General features: G+C 44.5%; 1 protein-coding gene across 1 annotated transcript; it reads left to right on the top strand.

Annotated features, from left to right (window-relative positions):
• Positions 1-11,697: 11,697 nt before the first annotated feature.
• On the top strand, positions 11,698-13,866 carry LOC125556357 (uncharacterized). The gene is made up of 2 exons (XM_048719110.2): positions 11,698-11,974; positions 12,998-13,866. The coding sequence occupies exons 1-2, from the start codon at positions 11,791-11,793 to the stop codon at positions 13,639-13,641; spliced, it is 828 nt and encodes a 275-aa protein (XP_048575067.1). The 5' UTR covers positions 11,698-11,790; the 3' UTR covers positions 13,642-13,866.

Here is a 13,866-nt window from a genome sequence, read left to right as displayed (position 1 = left end):
GCAAGCCAGTTTTGCACACGCAGAATACTCGGGTTAAACTTGACGAGCCTAGCATATGCAGATATGGCCTCGGAACACTGGAGACCGAAAGGTTGAGCGTGAATCATATAGTAGATATGATCAACATAGTGATGTTCACCATTGAAAACTACTCCATCTCACGTGATGATCGGACATGGATTAGTTGATTTGGACCACGTGATCATTTAGATGACTAGAGGTATGTCTATCTAAGTGGGAGTTCTTAAGTAATATGATTAATTGAACTTTAATTTATCATGAACTTAGTCCTGATAGTATTTGCATATCTATGTTGTACATCAATAGCTTGCGATGTAGCTCCCCATTTATTTTTTGATATGTTCCCAGAGAAAAATAAGTTCAAAGATGATAGTAGAAATGATGCGGACTGGGTCCGTGATCTGAGGCTTATCCTCATTGCTGCATAGAACAATTATGTCCTTGATGCACTGCTAGGTGACAGACCTATTGCAGGAGCAGATGCACATGTTATGAACGTTTGACAAAGCTCGGTATGATGACTACTTAATAGTTTAGTGCACCATGTTTTACGGCTTAGAACCAGGACTTCAAAAATGTTTTGAACGCCATGGAACATATAAGATGTTCTAAGAGTTGAAATTGGTATTTCATACGCATGCCTGTGTCGAGAGGTATGAGACCTCTGATAGTACTTTGCCTACATGGTGGAGGAGAATAGCTCAACCAATGAGCATGTGCTCAGATTATCTAGGTACTACAATTGCTTGAATCAAGTGGGAGTTAATCTTCCATATAAGATAGTGATTGAGAGAGTTCTCTAGTCACTATCGCCAAGTTACTGGAACTTCTATAATATGTAGGGATGACAAAAATGATTCCCGAGCTCTTCGCGATGTTGAAATCAGCGAAGGTAGAAATCAAGAAAAGAATCAAGTGTTGATGGTTGACAAGACCACTAGTTTCAAGTAAAAGGGCAAGGGAAAGAAAGGGAACTTCAATAAGAATGGCAAGCAAGTTGCCACTCCCATGAAGAAGCCCAACGCTAGACCCAAGCCTGAAACTGAGTGCTTCTACTGCAAAGGAAATGGTCACTGGAAGTGGAACTGCCCTAGATACTTGACGGATAAGAAGGATGGCAAAGTGAATAAAGGTATATTTGATATACATGTTATTGATGTGTACTTTACTAGTGTTTATAGCAACCCCTCGGTATTTGATACTGGTTCAGTTGCTAAGAGTAGTAACTCAAAACGGGAGTTGCAAAATAAACAGAGACTAGTTAAGGGCGAAGTGATGGTGTGAGTTGGAAGTGATTCCAAGGTTGATAAGATCACCATCGCACACTCCCTTTACCTTCGGGATTAGTGTTGAACCTAAAATAAATGTTATTTGGTGTTTGCGTTGAGCATAATATGATTGGATCATCTTTATTGCAATACGGTTATTCATTTAAGACAAAGAATAATTGTTATGCTGTTTACATGAATAAAACCTTCTGAGGTCATACACCCAAGGTGAATGGGTTATTGAATCTCGATCGTAGTGATACACATATTCATAATATTGAAGCCAAAAGATGCAAAGTTAATAATGACAGTGCAACTTATATGTGGCAATGCCGTTTAGGTCATATTGGTGTAAAGCGCATGAAGAAACTCCATGCTAATGGGCTTTTGGAATCACTTGATTATGAATCATTTTATGCTTGCGAACCATGCCTCGTGGGCAAGATGACTAAAACTCCGTTCTCCGGAACAATGGAGCAAGCAACTGACTTATTGGAAATAATACATACTAATGTATGCAATCTGATGAGTGCTGAGGCTCGCGGCGGGTATCGTTATTTTCTGACCTTCACAGATGATTTGAGCAGATATGGGTATATCTACTTGATGAAACATAAGTCCGAAACATTTGAAAAGTTCAAAGAATTTCAGAGTGAAGTAGAAAATCATCGTAACAAGAAAATAAAGTTTCTGCGATCTGATTGTGGAGGAGAATATTTGATTTACGAGTTTGGTCTTCATTTGAAACAATGCGGAATAGTTTCGCAACTCACGCCACCTGGAACACCACAGCATAATGGTGTGTCCGAACGTCATAACAATACTTTATTAGATATGGTGCGATCTATGATGTCTCTTACCGATTTATCACTATCGTTTTAGGGTTATGCATTAGAGACATCCGCATTCACGTTAAATAGGGCACCATCTAAATCCGTTGAGACGACACCGTATGAACTGTGGTTTAGCAAGAAACCTAAGCTGTCGTTTCTTAAAGTTTGGGGCTATGATACTTATGTGAAAAAGTTTCAACCTGATAAGCTCGAACCCAGATCGGAGAAATGCGTCTTCATAGGATACCCAAAGGAAACTGTTGGGTACACCTTCTATCATAGATCCGAAGGCAATATATTCGTTGCTAAGAATGGATCCTTTCTAGAGAAGAAGTTTCTCTCGAAAGAAGTGAGTGGGAGGAATGTAGAACTTTATGAGGTAATTGTACCTTCTCCCGAATTGGAAAGTAGTTCATCACAGAAATCGGTTCCAGTGATTCCTACACCAATTAGTGAGGAAGCTAATGATGATGTCATGAAACTTCAGATCAAGTTACTACCAAACCTCGTAGGTCAACTAGAGTACGGTGCGCACCAGAGTAGTACGGTAATCCTGTTCTGGAAGTCATGTTACTAGACCATGATGAACCTACGAACTATTAGGAAGCGATGATGAGCCCAGATTCCGCAAAATGGCTTGAGGCCATGAAATCTGAGATGGGATCCATGTATGAGAATAAAGTATGGACTTTGATTGACTTGCCCGATGATCGGTGAGTCATTGAGAATAAATAGATATTCAAGAGGAAGACGGACGCTGATAGTAGTGTTACTATCTACAAAGCTCGAATTGTCGCAAAATGTTTTCGACAAGATCAAGGTGTTGACTACGATGAGATTTTCTCACTCGTATCGATGCTTAAAAGTCTGTCCGAATCATGTTAGCAGTTGCCGCATTTTATGAAATCTGGCAAATGGATCTCAAAACTGCATTCCTTAATGGATTTCTTAAAGAAGAGTTGTATATGATGCAACCAGATGGTTTTGTCAAATCCTAAAGTTGCTAACAAAGTGAGCAAACTCCAGCGATCCAGTTATGGACTGGTGCAAGCATCTCAGAGTTGGAATATATGCTTTGATAAAGTGATCAAAGCATATGGTTTTATACATACTTGCGGTGAAGCCTGTATTTACAAGAAAGTTAGTGGGAGCACTAAAACATTTCTGAAAAGTATATGTGAATGACATATTGTTGATCGGAAATAATGTAGAATTTTCTGGAAAGCATAAAGGAGCGTTTGAAAGGAGTTTTTCAAAGAAAGACCTCGGTGAAGCTACTTACATATTGAGCATCAAGACCTACAGAGATAGATCAAAACGCTTGATATATTTTTCAATGAGTACATACCTTGACAAGTTTTTGAAGTAGTTCAAAATGGAACAGTCAAAGAAAGAGTTCTTGTCTGTGTTGCAAGGTGTGAAGTTGAGTAAGACACAGAGCCCGACCCTACAGAAGATAGAGAGAGAATGAAAGTCATTCCCTATGCCTCAACCATAGGTTCTATAAAGTATGCCATGTTGTGTACTAGACCTATTGTATACCCTGCCCTGAGTTTGGCAAGGGAATACAATTTTTGATCTAGGAGTGGATCACTGGACAGCGGTCAAAATTATCCTTAGAGGACTAAGGAAATATTTCTCGGTTATGGAGGTGATAAAGAGTTTGTCGTAAAGAGTTACGTTGATGCAAGCTTTGACACCAATCTGGATGACTCTAAGTCACAATCTGGATACATATTGAAAGTGGGAGCAATTCGCTAAAGTAGCTTCGTGCAGAGCATTGTAGACATAGAAATTTGTAAAATACATACATATCTGAATTTGGCAGACCCGTTGACTAAACTTCTCTCACAAGCAAAACATGATCACACCTTAGTACTCTTTGGGTGTTAATCACATGGTGATGTGAACTAAGATTACTGACTCTAGTAAACCCTTTGACTGTTGGTCACATGGCGATGTGAACTATGGGTGTTAATCACATGATGATGTGAACTATTGGTGTTAAATCACATGGCGATGTGAACTAGATTATTGACTCGAGTGCAAGTGGGAGACTGAAGGAAATATGCCCTAGAGGCAATAATAAAGTTATTATTTATTTCCTTATTTCATGATAAATGTTTATTATTCATGCTAAAATTGTATTAACCGGAAACTTAGTACATGTGTGAATATATAGACAAAACAAAGTGTCCCTAGTATGCCTCTACTTGACTAGTTCGTTTATCAAAGATGGTTATGTTTCCTAACCATAGACATGTGTTGTCATTTGATGAACGGGATCACATAATTAGGAGAATGATGTGATGGACAAGACCCATTCGTTAGCTTAGCATTATGATTGTTACAGTTTCATTGCTACTTCTTTCTTCATGACTTATACATGTTCCTCAGACTATGAGATTATGCAACTCCCGAATACTAGAGGAACACCTTGTGTGCTATCAAACATCACAACGTAACTGGGTGATTATAAAGATGCTCTACAGGTGTCTCCGATGGTGTTTGTTGAGTTGGCATAGATCGAGATTAGGATTTGTCACTCCGTGTATCGGAGAGGTATCTCTGGGCCCTCTCAGCGATGCACATCACCATAAGCCTTGCAAGCATTGTGACTAATGAGTTAGTTGCGGGATGATGCATTACAGAACGAGTAAAGAGACTTGCCGGTAACGAGATTGAACTAGGTATTGAGATACGGACGATCGAATCTCGGGCAAGTAACATACGGATGACAAAGGGAACAACGTATGTTGTTATGCGGTTTGACTGATAAAGATCTTTGTAGAATATGTAGGAACCAATATGAGCATCCAGGTTCCCCTATTGGTTATTGATGGAGATGAGTCTCGGTCATGTCTACATAGTTCTTGAACCCGTAGGGTCCGCACGCTTAACGTTCTATAACGATTTGTATAATGAGTTATGTGATTTGATGACCGAAGTTTCTTCCGAATCCCAGATGAGACCGGGGACATGACAAGGAGTCTCGAAATGGTCGAGACGTAAAGATCGATATATTGGAAGGCTATATTCGGACATCGGAAAGTTTTCGAGTGATTCGGGTATTTTTCGGACTAGCGGAGAGTTGCGGGAATTCGTATTGGGCCTTAATGGGCCATACGGGAAAGGAGAAAAAGGCCTCAAGGGTGGCCGCGCCCCTTCCCCATGGACTAGTCCGAATTGGACTAGGGAAAGGGGGCGCCCCTTCCTTCCTTCTCCTTCTCTCTTCCCTTTTTCCTATTCCATGTGGGAGGTGGAATCCTACTAGGACTAGGGAGTCCTAGTAGGACTCCACACTTTGGGCGCGCCCTATGAGGGCCGGCCTCCTCCTCCCTCCATCCTTTATATATGTGGCCAGGGGGCACCCCATAGACACAAGTTGATCATTGATCCCAAGCCGTGTGCGGTGCCCCCCTCCACCATAATCCACCTCGGTCATATCGTCGTAGTGCTTAGGCGAAGCCCTGTGCTGGTAGCTTCATCATCATCGTCATCATGCCGTCGTGCTAACGAAGCTCTCCCTCGACACTCTGCTGGATCGTGAGTTCGTGGGACGTCACCGAGCCGAACGTGTGCAGATCGCGGAGGTGCCGTACTTTCGGTACTAGGATCGGTCGATCGTGAAGACGTACGACTACATCAACCGTGTTGTCATAACGCTTCCGCTTACGGTCTACGAGGGTACGTAGACAACACTCTCCCCTCTCGTTGCTATGCATCACCATGATCTTGCGTGTGCGTAGGATTTTTTTTTGAAATTACTGCATTCCCCAACAGCTGCATCAAAGCGGACACCGTTGTTTTGGTTGGTGCTCTTTTGATCTTGGGCGATCATGTAAAATGTGTTCCCATTTATCTTGTATCCTTTGTAAGTCAATACAGTCGAAGATTGTCCCCTGGACAACGAGTATAGCTCATCAGAAATAGTGTTGTCACCTCTGAGACATGTTTCCAACCAACCGCCGAAAGTCCTGATGTGTTCACATGTAATCCAGTCGTCACACTGCTCCGGGTGTTTGGAGCACAGACTGTTCTTGTGTTCATCGAGATACGGGGTCACCAAGGTAGAGTTCTGTAGAGCTGTGTAGTGTGCTTGAGACCAAGAATGCTCATCCCTGCATATTATTGAGTCCCCTCCTAGCGTGCCTTTTCAAATTAGTCTTCCCTCATACCACGATTTAGGGAGACCAATCTTCTTAAGGCCAGGAATGAACTCAACACAAAACCCAATGACATCCTCTGTTTGATGGCCCATGGAGATGCTTCCTTCTGGCCTAGCGCGGTTACGAACATATTTCTTTAGGACTCCCATGAACCTCTCAAAGGGGAACATATTGTGTAGAAATACGGGGCCCAAAACAACAATCTCATCGACTAGATGAACTAGGACGTGCGTCATGATATCGAAGAAGGATGGTGGGAACACCAGCTCGAAACTGATAAGTCATTGCGCCACATCACTCCTTAGCCTTGGTATGATTTCTGGATCGATCACCTTCTAAGAGATTGCATTGAGGAATGCACATAGCTTCACAAGGGCTAATCGGACGTTTTCCGGTAGAAGCCCCCTCAATGCAATCGGAAGCAGTTGCGTCATAATCACGTGATAGTCATGAGACTTTAGGTTCTGGAACTTTTTCTTTGGCATATTTATTATTCCCTTTATATTCGATGTGAAGCCAGACGGGACCTTCATACTGAGCAGACATTCAAAGAAGATTCCCTTCTCTTCTTTAGTAAGAATGTAGCTGGCAGACCTTCATACTGCTTTGGAGGTATGCCGTCTTTTTTGTGCAAACGTTGCAGGTCCTCCCGTGCCTCCGGTGTATCCTTTGTCTTCCCATACACGCCAAGAAGCCTAGTAGGTTCACGCAAAGGTTCTTCGTCACGTGCATCATGTTGATTGAATAATGGACCTCTAGGTCTTTCCAGTAGTGTTGGTCCCAAAATATAGATTTCTTCTTCCACATGAGTGCGCGTCCCTCAGCGTCATTCGGAACAGATAGTTCGCCGAGACCCTTTCCAAATATTACGTGTAAATCATTGACCATAGCAAGTACGTGATCACCGGTACGCATGGCAGGCTTCTTGCGGTGATCTGCCTCGCCTTTGAAATGCTTGCCTTTCTTTCGACATTGGTGGTTGGTCGGAAGAAATCGACAATAGCCCAGGTACACATCCTTCCTGCATTTGTCCAGGTATATGCTTTCGGTGTCAGCTAAACAGTGCGTGCATGCATGGTATCCCTGGTTTGTCTGTCCTGAAAGGTTACTAAGAGCAGGCCAATCGTTGATGGTTACAAACAACAACGCATGCAGGTTAAATTCCTCCTGTTTGTGCTCATCCCACACACGCACATCGTTTCCATTCCACAACTGTAAAAGTTCTTCAACTAATGGCCTTAGGTACACATCAATGTCGTTGCCGGGTTGCTTAGGGCCTTGGATAAGAACTGGCATCATAATGAACTTCCGCTTCATGCACATCCAAGGAGGAAGGTTTATACATACATAGAGTCACGGGCCAGGTGCTGTGATTGCTGCTCTGCTCCCCGAAAGGATTAATGCCATCTGCGCTTAAACCAAACCATACGTTCCTTGGGTCACCTGCAAACTTAGCCCGGTACTTTCTCTCGTTTTTCTCCACTGCGACCCGTCAGTGGGTGCTCTCAACTTCCCTTCTTTCTTACTGTCCTCTCCGTGCCATCGCATCAACTTGGCATGCTCTTCGTTTCTAAACAGACGTTTCAATCGTGGTATTATAGGAGCATACCACATCACCTTGGCAGGAACCCTCTTCCTGGGAGGCTCGCCGTCAACATCACCAGGGTCATCTCGTCTGACCTTATACCGCAATGCACTGCATACCGGGCATGCGTTCAAATGCTCGTACGCCCCGCGGTAGAGGATGTAGTCATTAGGGCATGCATGTATCTTCTGCATCTCCAATTCTAGAGGGCATACGACCTTCTTTGTTGCGTACGTACTGTCAGGCAATTAGTTATCCTTTGGAAGCTTCTTCTTCAATATTTCCAGTAGCTTCTCAAATCCTTTGTCAGGCATAGCATTCTCTGCCTTCCACTGCAGCAATTCCAGTACAGTACCGAGCTTTGTATTGCCATCTTCGCAATTGGGGTACAACCCTTTTTTGTGATCCTCTAACATGCGATCGAACTTCAAATTCTCCTTTTGACTTTCACACTGTCTCCTTGCATCAACAATGACACGGCGGAGATCATTACCGGGCACATCGTCTGGTTCCTCTTGATCTTCAACAGCTTCCCCTATTGCAACATCACCATATTCAGCGGGCACATAGTTGTCATCGTCCTCTTCTTCTTCGTTGTCTTCCATCATAACCCCTATTTCTCCGTGCTTGGTCCAAACATTATAGTGTGGCATGAAATCCTTATAAAGCAGGTGGCTGTGAAGGATTTTCCGGTTAGAGTAAGACTTCGTATTCCCACAAATAGGGCATGGACAACACATAAAACCATTCTGCTTGTTTGCCTCAACCACTCCGAGAAAATTATGCACGCCCTTAATGTACTCGGAGGTGTGTCTATCACCGTACATCCATTGCCCGTTCATCTGCGTGCATTATATACAATTAAGTGTGTCAAAAACCATTATAGAACATCATGGATAGATAAGTGAACAAACTAATAGAAGTTCATCATCACATTAAAACCAAAGTACATACATAGTTCTAATTGAACAACATATAGCTCTCTAGAGCATCTAATTAAACCATACATTGAAACTATGTAAAACATTTCAATGCAACAACAAATGAAATCATAATCGCAACCATGGTAACAATTGATCCAACAGCATAATGATACCAAGCCTCGGTATGAATGGCATACTTTCTAATCTTTCTAATCTTCAAACGCATTGCATCCATCTTAATCTTGTGATCATCGATGACATCCGCAACATGCAACTCCAATATCATCTTCTCCTCCTCAATTTTTTTAATTTTTTCCTTCAAGTAATTGTTTTCTTCTTCAACTAAATTTAACCTCTCGACAATAGGGTTGGTTGGAATTTTCGGTTCACATACCTCCTAGATAAATAAAATATATGTCATGTTGGTCGGCATAATTGTCATAAACAATAAATGAACCAAATAGTTATAAAAGATAATATATACCACATCCGAATCATAGACAGGACGAGGGCCGACGGGGGCGGATACCAAAACCATCGCACTATATAATAACAAGCAATAATAAAATTAAGAAAATTAGACAAGTATCTATCTAATCATACAAGTAAGAATTTTTTTTTTCAGAAAGAAGATAAGAACAAGAGGCTCACCACGGTGGTGCCGGCGACGAGATCGGCGCGGGCGATCGACGATAGTGAAGACGGGGACGGGACGTGACAGACCGCTAAACCTAGACAAATCTTGAGGAAAATGGAGCTTGGAGGTCGTGCTTCGAGAGGAGAAAGCTTAACTAGTGTGGCTTGAGCATTTCATCAAACACCTCATGTGCATAGGAGGTGAGCTAGAGCACCACAAAGCTCTCCCCACGCTGGCCAGAAAAAACAGAGCAATGTGGAGTGCTCTGCTCGCCGGTGATGGGGTATATATAGGCACCTCATTGGTACCGGTTTGTGGTTGGAACCGGGACTAAAGGCCCCCCTTTTGTCCCGGTTCCAGCCACGAACCGGGACCAATGGCCCACATCCATTGGTCCCGGTTCGTGCCTGAAACCGGGACAAAAGGGTCCGGACGAACCGGCACTAATGCTCCATGAGGCCCGGCCGGCCCCTTGGGCTCACGATCCGGGACGTATCCATTGGTCCCGGTTCGTGACTGAACCGGGACTAATGGGCTAGCCAGGCCTGAACCTAAGCCCTGTTTTCTACTTGTGGCTAGATTATGTGGCCCATATAGTAATCGGCAACTCAATCCAAAAAAGTCCTCTTCTGCCTATTGCAAGGGCACTTGACAGATTCTGCCCCTAGCCGACCGATCCGTCCTAAAGCCCCACCACAAGGGTTCGCCAAGATCCATGTGGATGCTGACATCTCTTCGAATCTGAACATGGGAGCGGCAGCAGCGGTCAGCAGGGATGATGCAGGGACTACATGAGCAGCTCCTCTTTGGTTATCCATGGAATTAATGACGTCGCAACGTTGGAGAATATCGTGTGCCGAGAGGCGTTATCTCTCGCTGAGGATTTGATGATTCACGACTTCATTATTGCATCAGATTCTATGCAAGTAGTGTCTGACATTGCCAGAGGAAGCAATGGAGCTTATGGTAGTATTATCACTGAAATCAACCGTAGGGCGGCCACCTTCAATTGCATCTCCACTTTTGAAGTGAGGGCAGGTAATAGAGATGCAGATAGATTAGCCAAGTTTTCTCATTCTCTTGATCAGGGACGACATGTTTGGTTGATCGCACCTCATGATCCCTTTTGTATTCCAATCCATGTGGATTTTGATTAATAAACTTGGCTTCACCCCTAAAAAAAGACAAATCCCGGTGACCTTTGTGCAAAAATTTGTGCTTTTACTCCCTCCTTTTCATTTTACTTTGCATATAAAATTTGTCTAAAGTTAAACTTCATAACGTTTGACCATGTTTATAGAAAAAACTATCAACATTCATGATGCCAAATGAACATTATTAGAGGCATGATGAAATTAATTTTCTATTATATAAATTTAATATTATGGATGTTTATATTTTTTATTATAAGTTTGGTCAAAATTTATGAAAATTGACTTCAGAGAAATCTTATATACTGAGTAGTAAAAAAAATGGAGGGAGTATTTGCACTCATCAGGCGCGGCTAATTAACAACATCTGACCTAGAGGATGGACTAAAAAATCTGAGCTGAAGCAACTTTGTTTCAATCACCTTTTGCTTGTTTGACGCGTCGAAAATACACCTTGGGACATGAGTGCACATGTACCCGAATTGCAAAAATAGCCAAATATTTTTGAAACTTTTTTGGAACAAGCATTGTCTAGTGTATTACTCACATGTAAAGTTTTGCGACGGAATGACTTTTCTGGTGTGCTGAACGAATAAAAACAAAACCGATGCTTTATCAATCTTACTATTCGTACTTGCAATTTTTGTCTTTGTTGCCAGCAATTCCACATGAGTCATTTTGTCCCGAAACTTCTGGTGAATAATTCAGTAGACAATGCTTGTTCCTTTTTTGCGCGCCGAGTCCAGTTTCCAAAAATCCGCACCGCATGATCTGTTTACCCATATATATGTTTTCTCCAGGTCGATCTGCTGGGCCAGCAAGCACAGACGAGATGTACTCAACTCCAGCGATTATCTTGCACCGGAACATATGACGACTCTAATCGCATACACCTGGTCCCATAGACCCGATCACATGCATTGCATGCAGAGCGTTCATGGTTGCGTCCGTCCCCATCTCCGGTGAGCAAAAAAGAGAAAAAGGCAAACAAAAAAAAGTAGGAAGAGACCACAGCACCACAAGCGCAGTAGCACAGTAGCCGCTAGTGCTTGACGGGCTTCTCCATGTCTCCGAGCCAGTCCAAGCCGGTTCACATGCATTTGTTCTCTTCCATTGTACTAGCCTCTAGCCCCCCTCCCCTCTCCCCGTCCCACCCCTCTCCCCGCAACCTCATCCCCATTGCTACCTGATCTCGTGGCGGCAATGGCGAGGAACTGCAGAGCTCCCGCCGCGTCGTCGTTCATGACGCTGCTGCTCGTGGCGGAGTCGTTATTGGGCGGCGGAGCGGAGGCCAGGAAGTCCGGCAGCAACATCACGGTGGTCGGCTCCGTCTACTGCGACGCCTGCTCCAACAACACCTTCTCCAAGCACAGCTTCTTCCTCAAAGGTGAAAGTGGAACACGCATCATGCTCTATCCGGTTACCATTCTTTTTCAGCGCTATCTTGCTCTGCATTGCACTCCGTGGTTTAGCTTGCTCTGGAACGCAGTGTGCTTGTTGCTTAATCAAGCGTACGCTTATACATTAACTGGCTCCTGCTTTGCTGCATTTCTTCTGCCGCAGATTTGTCAATCACAAGGTGTGCGAATCTCTTGCTCAATGCAGAGTGCTACATTGCCGTACACTTTTATTGGTTTCCATAAATTTACTGGATTTTTATCGATAAGTAGGAACAACAAGTTGCTTCGGCGTAAGAGTGCAGTTTCACTAAGTCTGAACTCACTGAGGAGACTCGGCTAAAGAGCAACCCAGAAAGATATGAACCGAGGAGACATTGAGCATACTTTTAACCTGCATTGTACACGTTTACTGGAGGAAGTAGTTCTTGACTGCATGTTGTTAACAGATTTGTTAATTACAAGGTGTTCCAATCGAGTGCCACATGCATACTTCCTTAAAAGTAGTAGCGACTATTTGTACTCTCACCTCTTTCTTAGAGTTTTACTGAACAATTTCTTAAGAAAAATATTACTACTGAACATGCCAGGTTGCTACAGAGTTTTACTAGTGCTCTGTCTGTGGTGTCGTTCAAGTCTCAACTCTGACCATGTATTGGCACTAGAATGTTATGCCTGATATGAACCCAAGAGGCATTAGGCATACTGTTTTGACTGAACAGAACAACAACCCAGAGCTCAAAAACAATGATCAGCACAGGCATTTGCATGCCTGTAATCTGAACAATGTCGCCCCTGCTCTTGCTCTGCCACTCTGAGTCACTACCTAAACTTTTAAGTGGGTTCAATCGTTTGCAATGAACTCTGAACCAGATTAACCCTGTGAATTAGCAGCAAATTCTAAAACTCTGGTGTTTCTGTTTTTTCTGGTCAACACAAGAGCTCAGAGTCTGAATTTATCCAGCACTAACAGTGGCAGGTCCTGTACGTGGTGTGATGTCAATGTGATGCAGGGGCTCGGGTGCTGATCCAGTGCAACTTCAAGGTGAACTCCAGCGCGGCGCCGGAGGAGATCTCGCTGGAGGCGGAGCGCACCACGGACCAGCACGGCGTGTACAAGCTGGACGTGCCCCCCGTGGACGGCTTCGAGTGCCGGGAGGGCCACGAGCTCCGGTCGGCGTGCCGCGCCACGCTCGTCCGGAGCTCCTCAGCCGCCTGCAACGTCCCGGGCCTCCGCGGCTCCACGCAGCACATCGCGCTCCGGGGCTCCCGCGGCGCGGCGGCGTGCTTCCTCAACCTCAACGCGCTCAACTTCCGCCCCGCCAAGCGAGACCGCAAGCTCTGCCACGACCACGGCGATGGCAACGGCCAAGACAATGGCGGCAGCGCGTTCGGTTCGTCGCTCTTCTTCTGGCCGTTCCTGCCGCTCTTCTGGCCGCCGCCGCTCGGGCTCCCGTCGCCCGCAGCCCCGGGAGCCGCCGGAGGGACGGTGTCGTTCCCGTGGCCGTTCCACGTGCCGGAGTGGCTGGTGCCGTTCCTGCGCCCGCCCTTCCTGCCGTTCCCGCTCTACCAGCCGGCGCCGGGGTCATCGTCGTCGTCGGCGCCGCCCCGGTTCGAACGTTTCCCGCCACCACAACGAACGGCTGCTCGGCCGTAAACCGGCCGGCCGGCTTCAGAACCTCAGGAGAAGCTTGACAAGACACGGGATTTCAGCCTTCTTGCCATGATCAATGTTAGATTTTTCATTTTTTGCTTGACTGCTTGTCATGCATGCTAGGTGTTCGTTGCCATTGTCCATTGGCATGCTGTTCGTTGACCTGATGAATGTACTCATTTGGTACTAATTCGTACTCCTAGTCATGATAATTATTGGCCTTGTCTA

The sequence above is a fragment of the Triticum urartu genome, chromosome 5A, assembly GCF_056163025.1.
Source record: "Triticum urartu cultivar PI428250 chromosome 5A, HENAU_Tu73, whole genome shotgun sequence".
NCBI lineage: Eukaryota > Viridiplantae > Streptophyta > Magnoliopsida > Poales > Poaceae > Triticum > Triticum urartu.
The sequence above is the reverse complement of the archived record's forward strand: the minus strand, read 5'-3'. Positions and strand labels throughout refer to the sequence as shown.

What these genes read in the sequence shown, in the direction of transcription:
- LOC125556357 (XM_048719110.2), top strand. Translation starts at nt 11,791, where the DNA reads ATGGCGAGGAACTGCAGAGCTCCCGCCGCGTCGTCGTTCATGACGCTG. An exon ending in GCACAGCTTCTTCCTCAAAG is followed by an intron (nt 11,975 to 12,997) that starts GTGAAAGTGGAA and finishes AATGTGATGCAG; the next exon opens with GGGCTCGGGTGCTGATCCAG.